This window comes from Apteryx mantelli, chromosome 1 (assembly GCF_036417845.1).
Source record: "Apteryx mantelli isolate bAptMan1 chromosome 1, bAptMan1.hap1, whole genome shotgun sequence".
NCBI lineage: Eukaryota > Metazoa > Chordata > Aves > Apterygiformes > Apterygidae > Apteryx > Apteryx mantelli.
The window spans coordinates 1,250,487-1,272,294 of record NC_089978.1 but is presented as its reverse complement, the minus strand read 5'-3'; the positions used below and the strand labels follow the sequence as shown (position 1 = coordinate 1,272,294).

At 52.5% G+C, this 21,808-nt stretch overlaps 3 protein-coding genes across 3 annotated transcripts; 1 reads left to right on the top strand and 2 right to left on the bottom strand.

Annotated features, from left to right (window-relative positions):
• Nucleotides 1-1,879: 1,879 nt before the first annotated feature.
• Nucleotides 1,880-2,827, bottom strand: LOC136992888 (olfactory receptor 52R1-like). The gene has a single exon (XM_067302929.1). It carries the CDS (start codon nucleotides 2,825-2,827, stop codon nucleotides 1,880-1,882), a length of 948 nt encoding a protein of 315 aa, XP_067159030.1.
• Nucleotides 2,828-8,639: 5,812 nt separating this feature from the next.
• LOC136991079 (folate receptor gamma-like) lies at nucleotides 8,640-10,852 on the bottom strand. The gene is made up of 4 exons (XM_067289567.1): nucleotides 10,712-10,852; nucleotides 9,759-9,947; nucleotides 9,244-9,379; nucleotides 8,640-8,962 (listed from the first exon to the last, which is right to left on the bottom strand). The coding sequence occupies exons 1-4, from the start codon at nucleotides 10,847-10,849 to the stop codon at nucleotides 8,640-8,642; spliced, it is 786 nt and encodes a 261-aa protein (XP_067145668.1). The 5' UTR covers nucleotides 10,850-10,852.
• Nucleotides 10,853-20,291: 9,439 nt separating this feature from the next.
• Nucleotides 20,292-21,260, top strand: LOC136991017 (olfactory receptor 51Q1-like). Its single transcript, XM_067289494.1, has one exon. The coding sequence runs from the start codon at nucleotides 20,292-20,294 to the stop codon at nucleotides 21,258-21,260; it is 969 nt and encodes a 322-aa protein (XP_067145595.1).
• Nucleotides 21,261-21,808: the final 548 nt, after the last annotated feature.

Here is a 21,808-nt window from a genome sequence, read left to right as displayed (position 1 = left end):
TGCAGCATTTGCTTCTCATTTGCCTTGCTGCAAATAACACCCCTGATCACACGTAGCTATTCTCTGCTTGGTCATTTGTGCCTTTAAGGGTCCTCATGGTGTCAGAGAAGAAAACCTCACCCGTGCATGGGCATCTCTCTGCCGGGACCCTCTGCGTGTACCCGGGCTCCGGGGAGGTTTCACAGCAACATTTCTACACAAAGTCACTCAGGACCTCAGCCGTCGCAGGAGTGATATTTGTTTTGGTGCTGTTCAGTGGGCAGGACTCACAGGACCCAAAGCCTGGCCAAAATCCAGCATGGTCAAGAAAAACAAGCATACACACCCTTCTGTTGCATACCTGAGGAATGTGAACAACAGCTCACTCTATGAGCAATTTACTGATGAAAACACAGGAAGATCAACAGCGCTGGTACTTCTTTAACAAAACACAGGCATTTATTATTGCTAAAACCATACAGAGGAGTGCAAGCCCCCTAATTTCTGCTTAGTGAAGTTCATCATAACACTAGACAGAAGCAGCTGTCCTACATGCCGATGAGGATTCTCAAAATGTAGACAACAAACAAGACAGACGACAGCAATAGAGTGTATATATTTAATGTGAAAGTTTGTATAGGAATATGAAAAGTAGGAATGGAAGGAACCTCAGGAGATCTTGTAGTCCATCTGCCACCCTAAAAGACGACAGCTTACCTGAGCCATCACGGAAGGATATTTGGCTAATCTGTTGTAAGCGTTAGTGAGCAGAGGGGAAGCGCTGCTACCGCTGTGTGAGCTGTGGTCCCCAGGCCACAGGGCCAGCGCGCTCCTGCCACCTCCCTGGGCAGGTGCGAGATGTATAACTTGTCTCTGGTTTGCCTGGCTGACCCAGGGGAGCTGGCTTGCTCACCTGACTACACACTGCACCGGCGGTCCTTCCTCGCAGCTGATAGTGATGGAAGCACCTCCAGCATCCCCTGGCGGAGATGGAAGTGGGACTGTGGAAGGTGCCCACTTGCCTCAGTGACAGGGCGGCCAGGTGAGCTGAGAAAGCTGTGGCTGAGGGTTCAGACGAGCCTGGCTGTCCCTTGGCTGCAGCCATGCTCTCCCAGGGAGGGACAGCATGTGGTGCAAACTATCGTCCAGCCCTCAGGCTCAGAGGCAGGCAAGGACATCATTTGCTGGGAGCTGTGGCGATGATGCTGTGGATGCCACACCCTTAGCAAAGGCAGCTCAGGTGCCCCAAGTGGCCTGTCCTCACAGTGATGGGAATGGTCAGCTGCTGTGATGGATGTCACTGGGGTGTCTGACCAGCACCCTGAGCCACCTCTGCAACATCAGAGACTCAAGCACAGCACCCCAGCTGCACCCTCCGCCCAGGGAAGTTTAGGCATGGCAATGGTCCCCTCCGTAGCGCTTCTGGGGGAGCAGCAGAGCTGAGCAGGTCCCACAGGGCACCACCCAGGAACTGGTGCTCTCCTTGGGCAGCCCAGCACCCCCACAATGGCACAGCAGGAGGGAAGCACAGAGGTGTAAGGATGTCTGCCCAAATGCACCAAAAGAGAGAGCTGAAGGTGCTCATGGGACATCATTAGCTAATGGAGATTTGATGTTATAGATATATATTTTCAAGAACTGTGCAATGTCAGTGCCCCCTCCCCAAATACCAGCGTGTGAGGGAAGAATCAGAGGGTCTGCACATATGAAGTAACACACACACACGTGCAGGGGCACTTCACCCCTAGCCCCACACAGTGAGGACGGGGGCAGTGAAGGACAGCTTTAGGAAGGTCCTAGATGGGCTTTCCCATGCCGTGAGGTGCAACACACCAGCACTCAGGTATACCACAGTGAGAGCCGCCTGCTCTCAGTAGGCAAGCTGTCAGACAGAGGTGAGTCAGGTTGCCTTGTGCTGGAAGAAGAGGACCACTCTGTCCCGGATCTGTTTGGTTCTCACCCCATAAATGATGGGGTTCAACATCGGAGGCACTAACAGGTAGAGGTTGGCCACCATTATATGGACATGGTAAGGGATGCTGTGCCCAAACCGGTGGGTGAGGAACGTGAAGAAGGCAGGGATGTAAAGTGCCAAGATGACACAGATATGGGATGCACAAGTGCTGAAGGCCTTGAGCCTTGCCTCTGTGGATGGCAGCCTCATTACCGCTCGAAGGATCATGGTGTAGGACACAACGATCACGGTCATATCAAACGCAGCCATCAAAAAGGCTGCAAAGAGGCCGTAAATGTTATTGACTCTGGTGTCCCCACAGGCCAGCTTCACCACGGCCATGTGCTCGCAGTAGGAGTGGGAGATGACGTTCTGGTGGCAGAAGGACAACCTGTGGAGCAGGAAGCAGAAGGGACTCAGCAGGACAACCCCACGCACCAGCACCAGGCTCCCAAGGGTCACCACCACTGGCACGGAGAGGATGGTGGAGTGCCGGAGTGGGTAGCATATGGCAACGTAGCGATCCAAGGCCATGGCCATGAGCACGCCCGACTCCAGTGATGAGAAGGTGTGGATGAAGAACAACTGAGTAAGGCAGGAGACAAAGCCGATCTCCCTGGAGCCCAGCCAGAAGACGCTGAGCATTTTGGGTACAGAGGATGTGGAGAGGACCAGGTCGGTGAAGGACAGCATGGCCAGGAAGAAGTACATGGGCTCGTGCAGGCTTGGCTCTGTCTTTATAAAGACGAGAAGGGTGATGTTCCCCAGCACAGCAGTGGCATACATCATGCTGAAGGGGAAGGCAATCCAGAACTGCTCCTTCTCCAGCCCAGGGATGCCAACCAGGAGGAAAGCAGGAGGGTGGTAGAGGGTGGTAGAGTTCAGAGACGACATGGAATGCTTGTTGTCTCCCCGAGCAGGGGTGGGCAAGTTGTCCTGCTGGAAGCAAACATCCAAGAACCTGTAAAAGCATGGGCATTTGTCAGCTGGCAGCAGAGCAGCAGAGTTCCTGCTGAGGCTGTGACTCCCATAGGGCCCACATACTTGGCTGGCAAAGCAGAGGCCATGGAAATGGATTTGCTTTCCTTTTGAAGTGGCCATGGCTTGTAAGGGGCCAGAATACGTTTAATTCATGCGGACACCCGTACTGGGAAAATCAGAGCTGCTGTCAGAACTGTGCCTCTCCCTCCACCCTGTGTTTGCTGGTGGTGACCGTGGCCCCACTGCTATAAAGCCTCTCTTGCCTCCCAGCGTGAAAGGCTGGCACCTGCCCACGTTTGTGCTGCAAAGAGGGGTCTCCCTTCTGAGAGACAGGTGGGCTTGCACGTGGCTGGTGCGTGCCACTCGCTGACACACACGGCCAGACTCTCGTTAGTGCCTGGGAAGGGGATGGCACAAATCTTCTGGGAAGCCCCGTCTGGCCACGGGAAGCACAGGAAGGGGGCTGGGAACAGCCAGCATGAATGTACCAAGGGCACCTCGTGCCTGACCAGCCTGACTGCCTCCTGTGATGAGGTGACTCTCTGCGTGGAGAAGGCGAGAGCAGTGCATGCTGGTCGCTTTGACTTTAGCAAGGCCTTTGACTCAGTTTGCCCTAGTAGCCTCGTAGACACCTTGCTGAGCGATGGGCTGCATACAGGGATGATCAGGCTGGTGGAAAACTGTGCGCACCACCGGGATCAACAGGTTGTGAGGAGCAGTACAAAGTGGAAGTGGCAGCCAGGCTAGTGGTGGCACCCCTCAGGGGTCAACAGTGTGTCAGCACTTTCTAAGGTCTTTTTCACTCACCAAATGCAGGGATGAGGTGCGATCTGAGCAAGTTCACAGCTGAGAACAAATCCGGGCAGTGACTCACAGGGATGGCAGGGCTGCTACTCACAAGGACCTCGACATGCTGAGCCACGGGCTGGCAGGACTGCAAGGAGTTAACAAAGGCACATGCCGATTCCTGTGCTGGGGATGGAATAATGCTGCGCAAGAAAGCAGGCTGGGAGAGACTGTGTAGGAAGCAGCTTGGCAGGGAAGGAGCTGGGGTCCTGGCAGGTAACGTGATGCCCATGAACGAGGCGTGAGCGCTGACAGCAGAGCGGCCAACTGCCGCCAGGGCTGTGCTGGCAGGAGTGCTGCGAGTGGGGCCAGTGCCACGATTGCTGCCCTGCTCGGCACTGGTGGGGCCACGTGTGGGCACTGCACCCAGGCTGGGTGCGCCAGTGCCAGGCTGCAGCCAGCCCATTGCAGCCCCACGTGGGTCCTGGCTGGAGGCCGTGACGCGAGAGAGGCCGAGAGCTGGGTGTGGGCAGCGGGAGAGGAGGGGGTCTCATCGCCACTGGCATCTCCTTGCTGGGAGCCGTGAGGGAAGGCGGAGCTGGAGTCTCCTCAGAGGGGCCCAGGGACAGGGCGAGAGGCGACAGCCCAAGCCAGAGAGGGGGAAATTCCCAGTAGTTCTAAGGAAAAGCTTTTGCCCCTTTCTGCAGGTGCTCAAACCCTGGGAGAGCAGCCCAGACACGCTGCTGCATCTCTGTTTTGGAAGACATTCAAAGCTCAGCTGCATACAGTGCTGAGCAGCCTCCTGCAAGGGACAGTACGTGGGGTGGAGTGCTGGAGCAGAGACCTCCAGAGGTCCCTCCCCCATATACGACCCTTTGATTCTGCAAGCCCCTGATCCTGGGATGACGGGAAACAGCAGCTCTGTTGAGGCAGTCGCTTGCTTGCTTTCCTCTTGCAGCTCCTGCCTTGGGGCACTGCTCCAGCTGCAGCTGCCTCTGTCAGCCTGCTTCACAGGTGGGAGAGGCAGGGATGTGCCCCTGGAAGGAGCAGGGCTCAAATACTACAGCCCAGGCTAAGCACTTGGACAGAGAGACAACATCTCCAGTGGAGCCTTTGGGAGGTGGAGTTGCAACCCTTGGACCCTTCCTTGCCTTCCCACTGCGCTCGGCTGATCCCAGAGCTCTGCCAGGGCAGGGCAGGGCAGCTGCACTACTCCTCTTCCCACGGCTGCTGCTGAAAAAGCATTACACACTCTAAAGAAAGGCTGCTGATGGCCACAGGGATGCCAGAGCTCAGGGCTGAGGGCAGAGGGACACGGCTACAAAGCAAGACAGTTGCACTTGCTCTGCCTCCACTGCCAAGGTGTTCACAGGGCTAAAATACTACAGGCTAGGCTATTTCCATGTTTGCATCCCCCCAAGCAGCACTCTTCTTCCTCTTTAGGGCTCAATCCTTTCTCCCTGGGAGCATCGTGAGCAACCCACCAAGCTCACAGGAGTTTGTATTCTGCATGGCAAGGAGAGAGAAAGAAAAGCAGCAAAAGCAGACTACAAGAGGGCTCCTTTCTCCAGCCCAGTCCATAGCACAGCCTGAGCCACCCGCCAACACAGGAGGGCAGCCTGGCCCCGAAGCTCTCACCTGTGCCCTGCTCCTGCAAGGAAGGAGGCTCCTCTGCTGGAGATGGAGGTAGGGAGCGGCAGGAGGAGGGATCGTCTGCCTAAGAGCAGGGAGCCGGAGGTAGTTAACAAGTGTGCCAAGGAGTCCCTGAAGGGCCGTGAAGCAGGAGGCAGATGTGAGTCCCAGTGGTCCCCGCAGTGTGCTTAGAGACACACACCGCAGCCAAACCCTTTCCTCGCCCAGGCCACCAGTGCACAACAGCAGGACCTTGGAGATCATTTTCATCTCATTCCTGCACAGCCTAAGGTCTCTTTTACCATCTCCCATCCCTGCAGAGCTTTCTTTGCAGTGTCCACCTGGACAGAAGTTATCCAACACGGATAACTGCCCCTTTCAAGCTAACGTGCAAGCGAGCCCACATCAGACCTGAGTATGTGCTATGGGTAATGCTCAGCAGCATTTGGTTGCCCCTTCTGGGGGCAAAGCCTGGACTGCAGCTGCTTTTGGTGTTAGAGCAGGGCATCGACACAAACCACGGCAGGGGAGAGTCCCTGGCCCAAAAGCGATCACAAAAAAGGCACACACAGAAGCACATGGAAACACTGAAAGCACATTAAGGCAAACATGAGGAACTACTGCTTATCATATTGAAGTGCACTGCACAAGGCGTGCACACCAAGCATGTAGTGTGGAAGAGAGCCAGCAGGAAAGCTGGCAGCTGGAAAACCTGGACAAAGCCAATGAGGCAACGTTGGGCCAGTCTGATGGGCAGAAGTTTCAATCTCTCCTGTGAGAGGGGAAGTCAGCACCTGTCTGTCCCTAGGCAGCTGTGGGTAGTGACTGTCCAAAGGGGCAGGCAGCTAAGCCTTTTCCAGCTGGCTGTCTTTGCTCCCTGCACCATTCTGTTCAGTCCTACCCATCTGGGGACTTAGAGAGATTTTCTTTTAAAAAACTGTCAGGGAAATAATGAGTGAAGGGTGCTATTCAGCATGCTAGGGCTAATGCCTGAATGATTGCAAAGTCCAACTGTCTCCCAAGGAGCATTCAAAGAGAGAGATTAGAGCAGGTGAAGTGTTTGACCTGGCAGCTCAGGTCAGGGCTGAGCAGATGAACTTCACCTGTGATAACTGATGGACAGCTGATCTAATCAGCCTCTTTGCACACAGGCTTGCAGAGGCTCAGATCCAGCCTGGTAGCAAACAGGGTTGTGCAGTTGCCCACAAACACCACAACATGAGCAGAAAAGAGGAGGCAGAGCCAGTTGTGCCTCTCTGCCACCCCAGGGCTGCTGCCAGGATTAACATCCAAGTCTTGCAAGTCAGCGCTGCTCCATGCTGACGTGCTGCAGTGTGGATGCTGTGCAGTGCACGAATGCCCCCTACCTATGAAGAACCTCTCTCTCCAGCTCCCACAGTGCAAGTGTGAAGGTGCAGCCTAGCCTGGGAAGTGAGAACAACTCTGCTGCTCTTGGCAATCATGACTATGCCATTGCCTTCCAGCAAGGATCAAGGGGCAGAGGGGAAAGAAGTAAACTGCGGTTGCAGACCAATCTGCTTCCCCTAGGAAGGCCCAGATTTCATGCAATCATTCATGCAGAATGCTCCTGTTATTGACAAGCATGGGCATAGCCCCAGCAGAACCAGGGAAGTGCCCAGGAACAAGTGGCTACAGCTGAAGACTGCTCATAAAGCAGCTCTGTCAGGGTTTTTTTGTTGTTGTTGTTTTTTCTTTTTTCTTTCATTAAGCCAGGATCCTAGAATAGCTTCAGCAGACAACACATTCAAGCTAGGAAAAAAAAAGGTGCCTGTGTCTCCTCATAAGGCAACAAATAATCAATCAGCTACAGTGGAGGTTGTACAGGTAGAAATGCATACGGCAATTAAACAGGAATACTGCTAGGAAAGCTGCTTTGGTTTAAAGATTCCTTAAAGCAGTTGAAGCAAGATAAAGCTCTAAAGACCGGACAGTTGTGGTCTGTGTCCAATCTAAGCACCCTGAGCATTTTCCCATTCCTCTCCCACCCAACTGCATCTCACAAGTTGCTAAAAATCTGCCAGAGGCTTTTCTTTCCTCTGCAGAAGGGGAAAGGAGAAAAAAGAGAGGGAAAAAACTCAGCACAAGCTGCGAGCCTTCACACAGCTACTTATGAAGTCTGAAAATCCCATGTGGGAGGTTGTGAAGAGTTACCCTGCAGCAGAAAAGAAGGTTTTGAAGTGACACAGGCACACAACCAAGACCAGGTCACAGGCAGGGGCCAGGAAAGCCATACAAGTCAGCCTGACCTTTGCCACAGCTGTGCATCAAAGGGAGCTTTCAGAGTACATCTGTTTGAAGAGCTGCAGGACTAGGCCAGTTCTGCCAAGATATTCCTCACAGACACATTCCCTGAGCTGGAAGAAACACATTTAAGTTGCTGCAAGCTGTAATGGCAATTGGCCTTTAGCTGCAGAAATCCACCCCCCACACACCCCCAGAAGATCAGCCTGCACCTGGCTTTGGGAGGCCAACTCCAAGGGAAGGGAAAGGGCACTGGAGAATGGTTAAGGCTAGGGACAAGGGCCAAGGCATTCTGGGTGCTTCCATCATGCCTAGGTGTGCAAGAGCCCCAGGGTGCACCAGCAGAAGACTCTGCATCTCCTGCAGCACGATGGAGCAGAGCACAGCAGCTAAGGATCTCTCAGGACCCATGAGGCAAGGCTGCAGCTTTCCCAGCCCCAGACTGGCTTCTTCATTTGGGAAAAGCCCTGTGCAGGCCAGAACAGCAGGCTTGTTCCACCCCCAGAGCCCTGCTACTTCCTCAACAGTATTTGTTTCAACTCCAGGAGAGCAAGGCTGATTAAGAAGGCTTTTATTCTCACTGCCCAGCCTCCAGGGAGCTGGAGAGGAGTCTGAGGAAGCCACCAGCAGAGCTCAGCTGAGGACCAGGAAGAAGCATTTGCAAGCCAGAGCACAGCTGTCAGAGCCTGTGCTAGGGCCAGGAGAAGGTGAGTGTGGGGTGGCAACACATGTGCTGAAGGAGCAACACCTCCTACCCCAGAGCAAAGGCTAGGCCTTCCCTCCATAGCATGGCAGGGAAAGAGTGTCCTTCACCACCAGCTCCAAGTAGAGGCAGGTATCAAGGGCCAACAGCAACAACAACATTCATGTCAAGCACTTGCTGGCATGGACAAACAGTTCAGGCAGACCTGAATGTTATACATGCCATCTCCTCTCATAGGGCATCTTGTGCAGCCCATTTCTTGGGAGTGGCCAAAGCCAAGGCCCTTGGGCGAGCCATTGGAGGGATCCCCCAGCACCCACAGGGCCAACAGCTCCCAGGGGCCTAGGGGAGCATCAGGAGGGCAAGAGGCAGCGGGACCAAGGCAGGCCATGGCAAAGCACACACAGCTTTGCCAGTCTCAGCAGGAGTCGCATTCTTCATCCGAGCAGGAGAGGATCTCTTCTTCCAAGCATAGTGTTTTGCCACAAGCACATTGGGGTTTCCCTGGGCAGGATCAAACCACATCTGGATGCAGCGCCCACTGCCCCGGTGCTCTGTGGTGTATTTGTAGGAGTTGGACCAGATCTTCTCACACAGGTCAGCTGGTTGGGGGAAGACATGGGAGAAGGGCCTGCACATGGATCCCCAAGGGCAGCGGTTTGTTCCTGAGGACAGACAGCACCAGCAAGGCCCTCCTGAGTGAGCACACTTCAGTTCCCTCCTTCCACACAAGGAAGCAGGCCCCAGCTAACAGTCTGCCCACAGCCCACTGCTGCACATCAGCTGGTGGACTGTGGCTTGGCCACCTTCTGGTCTGCGACCCCCCAAGCCAAATGAGAGCAACCAGGTGTCTTGGCTTTGAGCCCTGGGCAGGCAGCAGTGACACTGCCAGGTCTTGGTTTGCAGGGAAAGGTGAGGAAAGGTTTGCTCCACAGAGCCCACTAACCTGTTGCCCAGTTCCAGCCCTTGTGCCAGTTCTCCTTGCAGGTGACAGAGTCCTTGCAATCCTCCCACCACTCCTCACAGTCCTCTTTGCAGAGGGGCACATGGAGAATCCTCTCCCGACGCCAGCTGCTGTCAGCCTCCAAGAGAAGAGGGCCATGCACATTGGTGGTGGCCCTCGAAAGCCAAGGGCTCTGCCACATCACAGAGGTCATCTGAATCCCCCTCCCAACCCTTTCCCTTGGCCTCCAGAGCTGACCCCCAAAAGTTTCAGTCCCACCAGACACACCTTGATAGAGAGCAATTTTTACATCAGTCAGCCTCTGCTTAGGTACACAGGCAAGCAGAGTCCTCTGCTAATCTACCTATCAGGTGGAGAGACTCACCATTCCTGGAGAGCACACATGCCAGCCCTCACCCAGGCGGGCAAGAGCATAACACACAGGGCACCAGCAGATCCCATGTCATGGGCCCAGCACAAGCTCCACTGCCTTCAGTCACAGCAGAACTGACCCCTACCTTGTCAATCCAAGGCCCCAGGTTGGGTGAGCACTCATACAAGCACGTGTCCTGGATGAAGTGCCTCTTGCACTTGGGTGGCATCACCCCACAGTGGTTCCAGTTGAAGCTGTAGAGGTAGGACTGGTCCCTGTGGGCTTCTGAGCTGGTGTTGGCTGTGCAGCAGGCATTGTCCTTCCAGGGGGAACACTGCCATGGAGCAGGAGACAGGCCCGTGAGGAGGGCCAGGCAGCAGCTCAAGGCAGTGGCAGGCTGCTGCAGGTGCCAGCTGCCTGCACTGCCTCCAGCAAGAGCACTTGAGCAGCAACAGCATTTGCCCTTCTGCAGCAACCCCAGGGCACTGCAGACTGAAGAGCTTGCGGCTGCAGCCAGATGGAGTCAGCAGGAGAGCAGGACAGGGACCATGAAGGTCAGAGCCCAGCCCAGATCACACACAGCACCAGTCCCAGCAAAGAGAAACACGAGCTGCCACCTGCTGGGCCCTGGCTGCCTGCTAGGCCTGTCCCCACCAAGGGCTGGGGAACAGAGCTCCCAGGCAGCAAGAAGCAGCTCTAACACAGAGAGGGAGGGAGCAGAAAAGATGGGCTTTTCTTGCCAGCATTTATCTCAGTGTGATCTCAGGATCCCCTGAGCTTTGAAAAAAGTGCCCTCCTGGCAAAAACAAAAAGGAAAACTGAGCTAACACAAGAAATCCCCACATCCATGGCAGCAGTAGCTCCCCCCACCCCCATTCTGCTCTAGCCTTTTGTTGGAAGAAAGGGGCAAAACAATCTGGCCCCATATACAGCACAGGCCATCTTCCCCAGACAAGAGCTTGCTAAGCCCAAAGCTCCACAGCAGCCTCTCTGGTCTGGGCAGGTGGGCAGAGGGCACCCAGACAACGCCACCTGGCATATCCTGGACTGCAGAGGTGGTGGCTGGACAGAAACATCAGCAGCACAGCAGCATCCTACCTGGCCATGCAGCAGCCCCTCTGGGCCAGGCTTGCTTTTGTGGTGCTTGGCATCCATGCAGACATTCAGCAGCAGGTCCTTGGTGGCACTCACTGTGGAGGCAGCCAGCAGCACAAGCAGCACCTGCCCCACTGCCATCTCCACAGAGGCAGGAGAAGGGCAAAGCTGCACAGGCAAGGGGACAGCAGAGGACAGGCTTTAGCAGGAGCAGCAGGAGCAGAGGGGCTGTGCAGGCAAGGCACCCAGAAGGACACCAGCAGCTTGCTAGCAAGTCACAGCACCAAGGACACATGGTGCAGTGCTCCAAAGAAAGGCTGCCAGGTCAGCCAGGTGTTGTCCCCAGGCAGCCTGGCACCCTCTCCTCCATCAGCACTGCAGCTGTTTGCTAGTCAGCCTCTGAGACCCCACAAGGCACCATGATCAGCAGGACAATGCTGCATTAGAGCCCTTCCGGCTGGATTCCTTCTTCCCTTAAGCCACCTCACAGTTTAAGCTCAGAGCTTTCAGAGCCCAAGCTTCATGCAAGCTAGACAGCCCCTAACTAGGGATGGGTTTTAGCTAGTGGTTCAGAGGAGGCGGATAAAAGCACCAGCACACTGACACCTTGCCTGGACCACCAGCTGCAAGAGGCCCACCTTCTTTTCAGGAATGGGTCAGAAGAAAGAGGCATTTGCTTTGGCTCATCTGCAACTGACAGGCATTGCAGAGCCAAAACTAAGGTCTTCAAAGGAGAAGAGACTCGAGCAACAGGAGACAACTTCATGTCAGAATGTCTTGGCCTCTCCTTCCTATCCAGAGCAGAATAGGTCTTTTATGCTCACTTGTTAGAGGAATGCTACTCCCTCACATTCCTTGTCAAGGCAGGAGAACAGTGTAGAACCACCACTCCTAAGGAAGCTTTTGCACAGCACAGGAAGAAGACACACTGCTTACAACATCTAAAAACAGTATAAAGTGCTGTAGGAGAAAACAGCAACTCCTGAACTAAGGAAGCATACACATAAACCTGAGGCTGAGGAAGTAACTAATCTGCATCATAACCACATACTCCATAAAGCAAAGAAGAGCAGCTTACCAGTCAAAAGAGCCTCCAAGACCTCTGCAAGACCTTAAAAACACTCAGTGCAGCAGCATCCTGGGCTCAGCTTTAACAGGAGAGTCTTCTCACACAGATGCTGGCACTTGAAAGCACTAATATGCTTAACGAGGTCTAGCTTGTGCCAGCATGCATTGCCTTAGGAGCAGTGGTTTAGTGACAAGCAGCTGTGCCCAGCTTCTCTCACAAGCCACCATCTCTTGCCTGGGGAGACGATCAGTAACAACGATCCATGTTATGAGAGTATCAGCTCCCAAATTAAAAAATAAATGCCAGCTGATGAGAGGAAACAATAAGCCTTGTTGCAAAGACCTGAACACTACAATTGAGCCTGAAAGCCAGCTTTGATCACAAGACCCCTCGGGAAGCCCCTACTCCCTGGCTGCTGACAGGCAGAGCCTTCCCTCTGAAACCACGCAGGTTCTTCAATCACAGCCCTGATTTGGGGGATTTTTGGTGATGAACCCACTTGCCTGAGGAGCTCCTCTTTCTGGGTGTCACTCATGAACACTTTCAGCTCCACAAGACCCTGTTGTAGTGATTTCCGCAGTCTAATTCCATGGTGTGTGAAGAATGACCTCGATAGGTTTGCTCTGAGCCAGCCGTGTGCTGTTTTCATTTTTCGTGCTTCTCGTTCTCGTAGTGGAAGTGACAGTGAGCGATTATTCCCCATTCATCCTCTCTGTGCCTTTGTCACCTCTATCGCATCTCCCCTCAGCTGCCTCTTGTCCATGCTGCAGAGTCACGGTCTGCTCAGGTCTTGTGGCACATCTTTCCCTTCCCCGAAGGAGGCACAACTGCAGCAGTATCCCAGACGCATAACGCCGTTCTTCCTTTCCTTTCTACTCCTTGAGAAGGAATTTCTAATATCTGGTTTGCTTTTGGGCACTGCTGATCACCGAAATGATGTTGTCATAAAACTGTCAGAACTTGTGACAGCTTATTCCTGAGAGATAATTGTTAGCCACGAGCCTGTCCTTTTCTGCCTAAAGTGTTGTGCTTGATGACCTCTGGTGGGGGCCTTATTCAGAGCCTTTGGGACTCCAAGTAGGGTCGATCCACTGGATCTGCCTCACCCAGAATCTTTTCTGGTCCTTTGAGGACTTTGGGTATCCTAGGGAGGCTTGTCTCCATGTTAGAAGAGCCGAGCTGAGCCTTCCCCAGGATCGCGTGCTTATGCAAGGGCCGGTTGATTCAACCCTTCATTATTTTCTGCATCCTTGTCCCACACAGGTCTCACGTTCATGGTTCTGCAGTTCTCCAGATCTCCCCAGAAAGCCTTTTGAGTGCGAGCCACATGAACGTGTATCCCGTGTCCGTGAAGGGGGTACTTGTCTGCGTGATGCTCAGTGCAGAAGATGGGGAAGCTCTCCCTCTCTCTGTAGTCCTACCAGTATGGCTTGTGTTGATGGCAGAGGTGGGTGGGTGCACCCCCATTTGCTCCATGCAGCTGACTTGCCTTGTGCAAGTTGTCTGGGGGCTCTGAGACTGAGAGTGTCCTGGGGACCTCCCACCCCGAGGTGAACTGTGGTGAGCTGGCTGCCCTGAGGTGGACGGCAGGGGGACATTTCTCACTGTCCCGGCACGGTACGTCAGGGACGCCTAACCTCGTGCTCCGCGTGCTCCTTCCCGGGGGCAGACTCAACCCAGTAGCTGCAGGGCAGCGAGTTCAGGGTGTGCTGAACCCCTCTGCCCCATGGTGTCCCACCTGGCTCCAAGTCGCCGTGGGGATCAGGACGCTCAGAGTGTTGCTTGTGGGCAAAAAGGACACACACCTTATATATAGCGCCAAGAATTTGTTGTCAGTATAACTGTTGTCAGTATAACTGAGATCTTAACAGTGTAACACAACAATCGCCATTAGTCCAGATCTAATTATTACTGAAAAAAGAATGAGAAAATAAAGAAACAAATACTCCTCTACAGAAAAAAGAAGTCTCAATTACAATAATGCAGTTAAAATTGCTATGCACACAGGTTCTAGTTTCTTCCCCCGTTCCTGGGGTTTTACTCACACCTTCACTGCTCCTCTGGGTCCTCATGTTGAGGGCTTCAGTCTGGTGAGGGGTGGGATGTTACAGCAAATCATCAACAACTGGATACATGCAAAATTTCCTATATATGCAAATTTTCCAAATTTCTGACCTAAATATCTCTTTCCACACAGAATAACCACTTGTTACTAGTATCGGTATTAAATGATAAACTATGGCTGCACCATGCAGTGATTAGCAAAAGGAAAAGAAATTAGCCATAGCCACCTGGTTGGAAGAAAAATTACTGTCACTGCTAACTCTAGTAAAAACTAAGATGCAGGCAGGGTTTCTTTGTAGTAGAATGTAAATAATTGAAGAGAGAAGGGAAGAAACCAAGTCCCCGAAGTCAGAAGTGCCTGCTTCTGCCATGCCATGTGGCCAGGATCATTGGAAGCCAGCAGCAGCAAGGGTACCTTGTATCCTCAAGTTCCGACTGTCCGTGCTTTACCTAGGGCAAGCCCTGTCTGAATTCCGATATGTAATTCTCAGTGGCCGCTTTGGCCTTTTTCCTCTCTGCCATGCACAGTCAGAAGACATCTGCATTCGACTGATGCCTACATGTTTGACAGCAGGGATCCAGAGGTGCTCACACCTCCTGCAGCTCAGCATGTTTAGAGGCATTCGCGTCTGGGTGTCTAGTCCAGGAAAGTTCTTCCAGGTCTCGGATTGCTTGTGATGCCCTCCCTGAACTTTCCCCGTTTCATGTCCCCCTTTTGAGATGAAGGAAGCAGAACTGCACAAGATCAGGGTGAACATTAGGTTTATACAGCCGTCTAAGGACGTTCCCTGATGTTTATTCCTGTCCTAACCATTATTTGCATTCAGTTTTTCTTTTTTTCTTTTTTAATGCTTCTGAGCACTAACCACGGAGCTACTCAGCAGTCAGCAAAAACTAAGGTTTAACCTGCAAGGCCTGTCGCTGTGTTGGAAACTTCCTGCACTCAGCAACATTTCATGGGCGCTGTGAGAGCGGTCTCAGGCTTTAAGAGCGCTAAGGGACAGAGGGCTGGAGGCTTGTGTTAGTACATTGGCAACGGGTACAGGGCGAGGAGAAGGAGCTGTGGAGGAGTGCAGCAGAGCTTGTGCACCAGCACCTCCAGCAGCAGGAGCCATCGCTGGCAGGATCTCATCTGTCAAGGGTCGGTAAAGCATTTCCCAGGTTTTAGTGTGATGCTGGCTGTTGAGGATCCCTTTGGCTCAGAGGAAGGCGTGTTTGCAGTTTTTCCTTCTGCTGCTTTGCAGCTTCCCGCAGAGGCTGTGTGGCCGGTGGGGACGGTGAGCGGGGACCGTGTGGTTTGTGTCCCCTGCCCAGTGGAGAGTTGAAGGCACAACGACTCCCCCAGCTCCTATTCCCTTTGGCTTGTCTGCGCCTCTTCACAGCAACACTGTGCTTCCCAGGGACACGCTCCTTCTGCCTCTGGGTTGCTCGTAATGCTCATTCTCAGCAGTGTTTTGTCAGGAAAATATTATAAATAGCTGTGCGTGGGCAGCACAGGCAGGGAGCACTTGGGCCTTGACTCTTCACTTCGTCAAGACCTTGCATCCTTGGCAGGACTAAAGTTGTCAATGCAGCGAGAAGGAAAGACTACTATGATCTTTAATTCCCCATGAGCACAGCACCACTAAGACGTGGGAGCACGACGAAAAGCTGAAATGACAGCTACTCTTCGTAAGTTTCCATTCAGATTTCCACCTTTATATTTACTTCTTCCCATTACTACTTGCTCATTTTTCCACACTTCCTAGATCTGTAGATCTTAGGGCGAGAAGGGACCAGTGAAGTTACTTGGTTTTAATTCCCCCGCTTGAAAATAAAGCAGACCAACTGAAGAAAGGTTGGGGGTGTGCCAGGAGAATGAGACATGACCTGGAAAATTTAAAGGAGCTTGGATTGCGTAGCGTAAAGAACAAAAGACCAAAGAGAACTGTCTTTCAGTGTGTAAAGCAGAGCTGTGGAAAAGGGAATCAACTCTTCTTTGTGACGGCCGTGGGCAGGGCCAGGCAGGGTGGGTTTAGCCTGCAGGAAGAGAGGGTCGCCATAGGAGTGGGGTGAAGGCAGTGAAGCACGGGACTAGATTGCCTAGGGAGGATGCCGCTTTGCCATTGGTGGCACTTTGAAAACCAGATTGAGCAGGTGCCCATCAGGAATGGCATGGCATAGGTGGATCCTGCCTTTGGGCAGGCAATGGACTAGGGCACTGTCCCTCTGCAGCTGATCGAAGGATGGCTGCTGGTGGTTCATCAGAGATGGGAAAGGGGTCTCCTGAGGGCCCTTTCCGGCATATTTCCTATCAATTCTGTGATGAGCCAGGTGACCACCACATTTTACTGGCATTAAATCAGTGAGCTCACTTTGACCTGAGATGTCCTCCGGTTGCCCTTTGAAGACTTCAGGCAGAATCACAGAATCACAGAATCACAGAATCACTTGGGTTGGAAGGGACCTCTGCAGATCATCTAGTCCAACCCCCCTGCTCAACCACAGTCACCTAGAGCACATTGCACAGGATTGCGTCCCAGCAGGTTTTGAATATCTCCAGAGAAGGAGACTCCACCGCCTCTCCGGGCAACCTGTTCCAGTGCTCTGTCACCCTCACAGTGAAAAAGTTTTTCCTCATGTTAAGATGGAAGTGTCTGTGTTTCAGTTTGTGCCCATTGCCTCGCGTCCTGTAGCTCGGCACCACTGAAAAGAGTCTGGTCCCATCCTCTCGACACCCTCCCTTCAGATACTTGTACACATTGATAAGATCTCCTCTCAGCCTTCTCTTCTCCAAGCTAAACAGGCCCAGCTCTCTCAGCCTTTCCTCATAAGAGAGATGCTCCAGTCCCCTAATCATCTTTGTGGCCCTTCGCTGGACTTGCTCCAGTAGTGCCACATCCCTCTTGTACTGGGGAGCCCAGAACTGGACGCAGTACTCCAGATGTGGCCTCACCAGGGCTGAGTAGAGGGGGGAGAATCACCTCCCTCGACCTGCTGGAAACACTCTTTCTGATGCAGCCCAGGATACCATTGGCCTTCTTGGCCACAAGGCCACATTGCTGCCTCATGCTTAACTTGGTGTCCACCAGCACTCCCAGGGCCTTCTCCACAGAGCTGCTTTCCAGCAGGTCAACCCCCAACCTCTACTGCTGCATGGGGTTATTCCTCCACAGGTGCAGGACCCTGCACTTCCCTTTGTTGAATTTCATGAGGTTCCTCTCTGCCCATCTCTCCAGCCTGTCCAAGTCTCTTTGAATGGCAGCACAGCCCTCTGGGGTATCGGCCACTCCTCCCAGTTTTGTATCATCAGCAAACTTGCTGAGGGTGCACTCTGTGCCTTCATCCAGGTCATTGATGAAGAAGTTGAACAAGACTGGACCCAGTACTGACCCCTGGGGGACACCGCTAGCTACAGGCCTCCAACTAGACTCTGTGCCACTGATCACAACTCTCTGAGCTCTGCCATTCAGCCAGTTCTCAATCCACCTCACTGTCCACTCATCTAACCCACACTTCCTGAGCTTGTCTATGAGGATGCTATGGGAGACAGTGTCAAAAGCCTTGCTGAAGTCTAGGTAGACAACATCCACTGCTCTCCCCTCATCTACCCAGCCAGGCATTCCAACCCAGAAGGCTATCAGATTGGTTAGGCATGATTTCCCCTTGGTGAAGCCATGCTGACTACTCCTGATCACCTTCTTTTCCTCCACATGCGTGGAGATGGCTTCCAGGATGAGCTGCTCCATCACCTTTGCAGGGATGGAGGTGAGGCTGACTGGCCTGTAGTTCCCTGGGTCCTCCTTCTTGCCCTTTTGGAAGAGTGCGGTGACACTGGCTTTCTTCCAGTCCTCGGGCACCTCTCCTGTTCTCCATGACCTTTCCAAGATGATGGAGAGTGGCTTAGCAATAATGTCCGCCAGCTCCCTCAGCACTCCTGGGTGCATCCCATCAGGGCCCATGGATCTGTGGGTGTCGAGTTTGCTTAAATGATCTCTAACCCCAACCTCCTCCACCAAGTGAAAATCTTCCTCTCTCCAGACTTTCTCTCTTGCCTCCAGGGTCTGGGGTTCCTGAGGGCTGGCCTCAGCAGTAAAGACTGAAGCAAAGAAGGCATTCAGTAACTCTGCCTTCTCTGCATCCTTCGTCACCAGGGCACCCACCCCATTCAGCAAAGGGCCCACATTTTCCCTAGTCTTCCTCTTGCTGCTGATGTATTTGAAGAAGCCCTTCTTGTTGTCCTTGACATCTCTAGCCAGATTTAATTCCAAACGGGCCTTAGCCTTCCTCGTCGCATCCCTGCATACTCTGACAACATTCCTATATTCCTCCCAAGTGGCCTGTCCCCCTTTCCACTTTCTCTATACTTCCTTCTTCTGGTTGAGGTTTGCCAGGAGCTCCTTGCTCATCCATGCAGCTCTCCTTCCTCCTTTGCTTGACTTCCTACTCATAGGGATGCACCGCTCTTGAGCCTGGAGGAAGTGATGCTTGAATATTAACCAACTCTCTTGAACACTCCTTCCTTCTAGGGCCGTAACCCTTGGGATTCCTCCAAGTAGGTCCCTGAAGACGCCAAAGTTTGCTCTCCTGAAGTCCAGGGTTGCGATCCTACTTGGTGCCCTGCTGCCTCCTCGCAGGATCCTGAACTCCACCATCTCATGGTCACTGCAGCCAAGGCAGCCCCCAACCTTCACATCTTCCACCACTCCTTCTTTGTTTGTTAGTACGAGGTCCAGCAGCACACCTCTCCTTGTTGGCTCCTCCACCACCTGGGTCAAGAAGTTGTCACCAATGCTCTGCAGGAACCTCCAGGACTGTTTGTGCCTAGCTGTGTTGTCTTTCCAGCAGATATCGGGGTGGTTGAAGTCCCCCATGAGAACCAGGGCCTGGGATTGTGAGGCTACTTCCAGTTGTCTGTAGAAGGCCTCATCGACTTCCTCATCCTGATCAGGTGGCCTGTAGTAAACACCCACAACAGTGTCACCTCTATTAGCCTGCCCTTTGATCCTTACCCATAAGCTCTCGACTCGCTCTTCATCCACCCCTAGGCACAGCTCAATACATTCCAGTTGCTCTCTCACATAAAGAGCAACTCCACCACCTCGCTTTCCTGGCCTGTCTTTCCTAAAAAGCACGTAGCCATCCATGACAGCACTCCAGTCATGCGAAGAGAATCCGAAGCTTCTAAGGTTGCCTGTTCCCACTGGAGAATGCTAAATCTGTGCTAAAAATGTGTTTCTTGCTTTGCTTTAGCTACCACAGCTTTTAGCCTTCAAGAGATAAGGCTTCTCCTACCTGCCCTGCCATATCAAAGGGCGTTTTGTTTTCAGAAATCTCTTTCTCTGGAAGGAATGGTAGGCAGGAATCAACTTGCTTCCTAACCACAATGGCAAATCTGCCCTGTTTTAAGTCAGTTTTCCCTGCTTAGCATAAAATCAGAACTTAGTGCCTGGTATGACTTTTTCAGAGTGAGGCTGCAGTGTCTTGCTATGCTTTACTGCTGTTTAAAAGATGCTCAGATTAGAAAACCTGCGCACCTGCCAGCTACTTACAGAATTTTCCATGGCTAAAATACACATGCAGAATTCCCGCCGTCTCAGTGTGGTTGCGCTTGTATTTAGGAAAGCAATCCATTTCTCCTTTCAGCTCTTTCTGCAAGAATGTGCTCTAACCCGTGGGCAATCAACCCAGAGCCTTGGAGGACATTGCCTGGCCGTGTTTAGCTGGGGGACAAGTGTGTGATCAAGACACTCGCAGAGCTCCAGTTCCTCGGTCATTCGGGGCTCCTTGAAGCCAAGGTCTCAAAATGTGTGTCGCGTGCAAAGAGGGAGGAGAGGACAGAAGACAACTGGCATGAAACTGCATCTCATCCTGCAGTGGGATCGGGAAGCCGTCGGGACTCAATCTGAAGAATCAACAGCACTTCTAAATTCACCATTTCAAGAGAACTTCCTACTTCTTTCTGGAGTGAAAAGCCATATCAATGACACCAGAGTCTCCTGACTCCATTAAGTGGAAGCCCAAAAATGCCAAAGGTGCAGGTGAAATTGACATAAATAGCTTTGCTTCACCCGCTACATTTGATTACTTGCTATTTATCTGGGGGACAGTTATGAACTTTCCTCCCTTTTCCTGAAATAGTAATGTTTATAATAACAGCAATATTGCACATTGACATTTACAATCGTACTAGGTAAAGGAAGAAATTATCAGGCTCCCAGGCTATATGGTATTTATTCTTGTCATAGCGGAGTGCAAGGATTGCATCTTTCTACGCTATGCTTCTGCACCATCATGCTTTCACGTACATAACGGTTTGTACTGCAGCACTTTGAAAGTGCCAGTGCATGAAACATAAAGCTATTTGCTTAGATTTTGCTGATTTATGATCTGGGGTTATTTCTAGGTGGCGTGTTTTTCTTTGGTTCACTGATCACATTAGTGAATTGCCTTTTTGTGCTTCAGTTCATCATGTCGTGTTGCGATAGGAGCAATTCCTCTCAGCTGACGTTCATGCTGACGGGCATCCCGGGGCTGGAGGCTGCCCATGTCTGGCTCTCCATCCCTTTCACTTGCATTTACGTTGTGGCACTGGCGGGGAACTGCACGATCCTCTTTGTCATCTGGACCGAGCCGAGCCTCCACGAGCCCATGTACCAATTCCTCTCCATGCTGGCCATCACGGATCTGGGCTTGTCTCTGTCTACAATGCCAACTGTGATGGGTATTTTCTGGGCCAACCACAGGGAAATTGGTTTGGATGCCTGTTTTATTCAGGGCTACTTTGTTCATTCATTCTCTTTCATGGAGTCTTCAGTGCTTCTGGCCATGGCCTTTGATCGTTATGTGGCCATCTGCTACCCACTGAGATACTCCTCCATCCTCACCAGCGCCAGGATAGCCAAGATCGGGCTGGCTGCCCTGTGCAGATGTGTCTTACCAATTATCCCCGAACTTCTGGTACTAAGAAGTTTACCATTCTGCCGGTCCCGTGTGCTCTCCCACCCCTACTGCCTGCATCAAGATGTGATCAAGCTGGTATGTGCAGACATCACATTCAATAGCATGTACGGGCTAGCCGTAATGGTCCTCATAGTTGTGTTAGACCCCCTGCTCATCTTTGTGTCATATATACTGATTGCTAAGGCAGTCGTGAGCATTGCATCCCCAAGTGAGCGTCTCAAGGCTTTAAACAACTGCTTGTCCCACATCCTGGCAGTCCTAGTACTGTACATCCCCATGGTTGGCTTGTCCATGGTTCACCGTTTTGGCAAATATGCCTCCCCTCTTGTTCACATCCTCATGGCCAACATCTACCTGCTGGTCCCCCCCGTGCTGAACCCCATCATCTACAGCATTAAAACGAAGCAGATCCGCAGGGGTGTCCTCAGGGTGCTCACACCAAGAAGGATCTTCTCCCCGTGGCACCATGGGAGCTGAGAGATCTCCTTGACAGAGGTCACTGCTCTGGGAAACACCCACTTCATAGAATGATCCAGGTGTCGCTTCAGCATTTGGAAAGTGCATTTGCTTCGCCTCACTCAGGGCACCCACTCAGTGCAGTTATTAACTGTTATTCATAGCCATCCGTTAAGAATCATTCATCAGAAATCCCCGTGCATGAAGCGAGTGGAGCCTGTGACCGAGTCGCTGCAGCCTCTGCTTGTGAGGAGCACTGTTCTTCCCGATTCCATCCCTGTGGCAGCCACGGGCTTTCGCAGATTCACAGACTGTAAGCGACCATTAGGGCATTTTCTAGCCCACAGTTTCCTGTAGTCAATCCTGTCCTGTGACTCCTTCAAATGCTTTTCATTCCAAGGACCTGAATAACGCTACCTGATCCATTTACAGGCTGTACAAGCAGTCACAAGGCAGTTTCAGTGCCAGTGCAATAGTCATGCATGAGCACCTGGTAGTTGTCTTGTGGGCTTACTGCATGAGAAGTTTGATCTGTTCCAGATGATTTTGATAGGAAGCTTCACATGAAA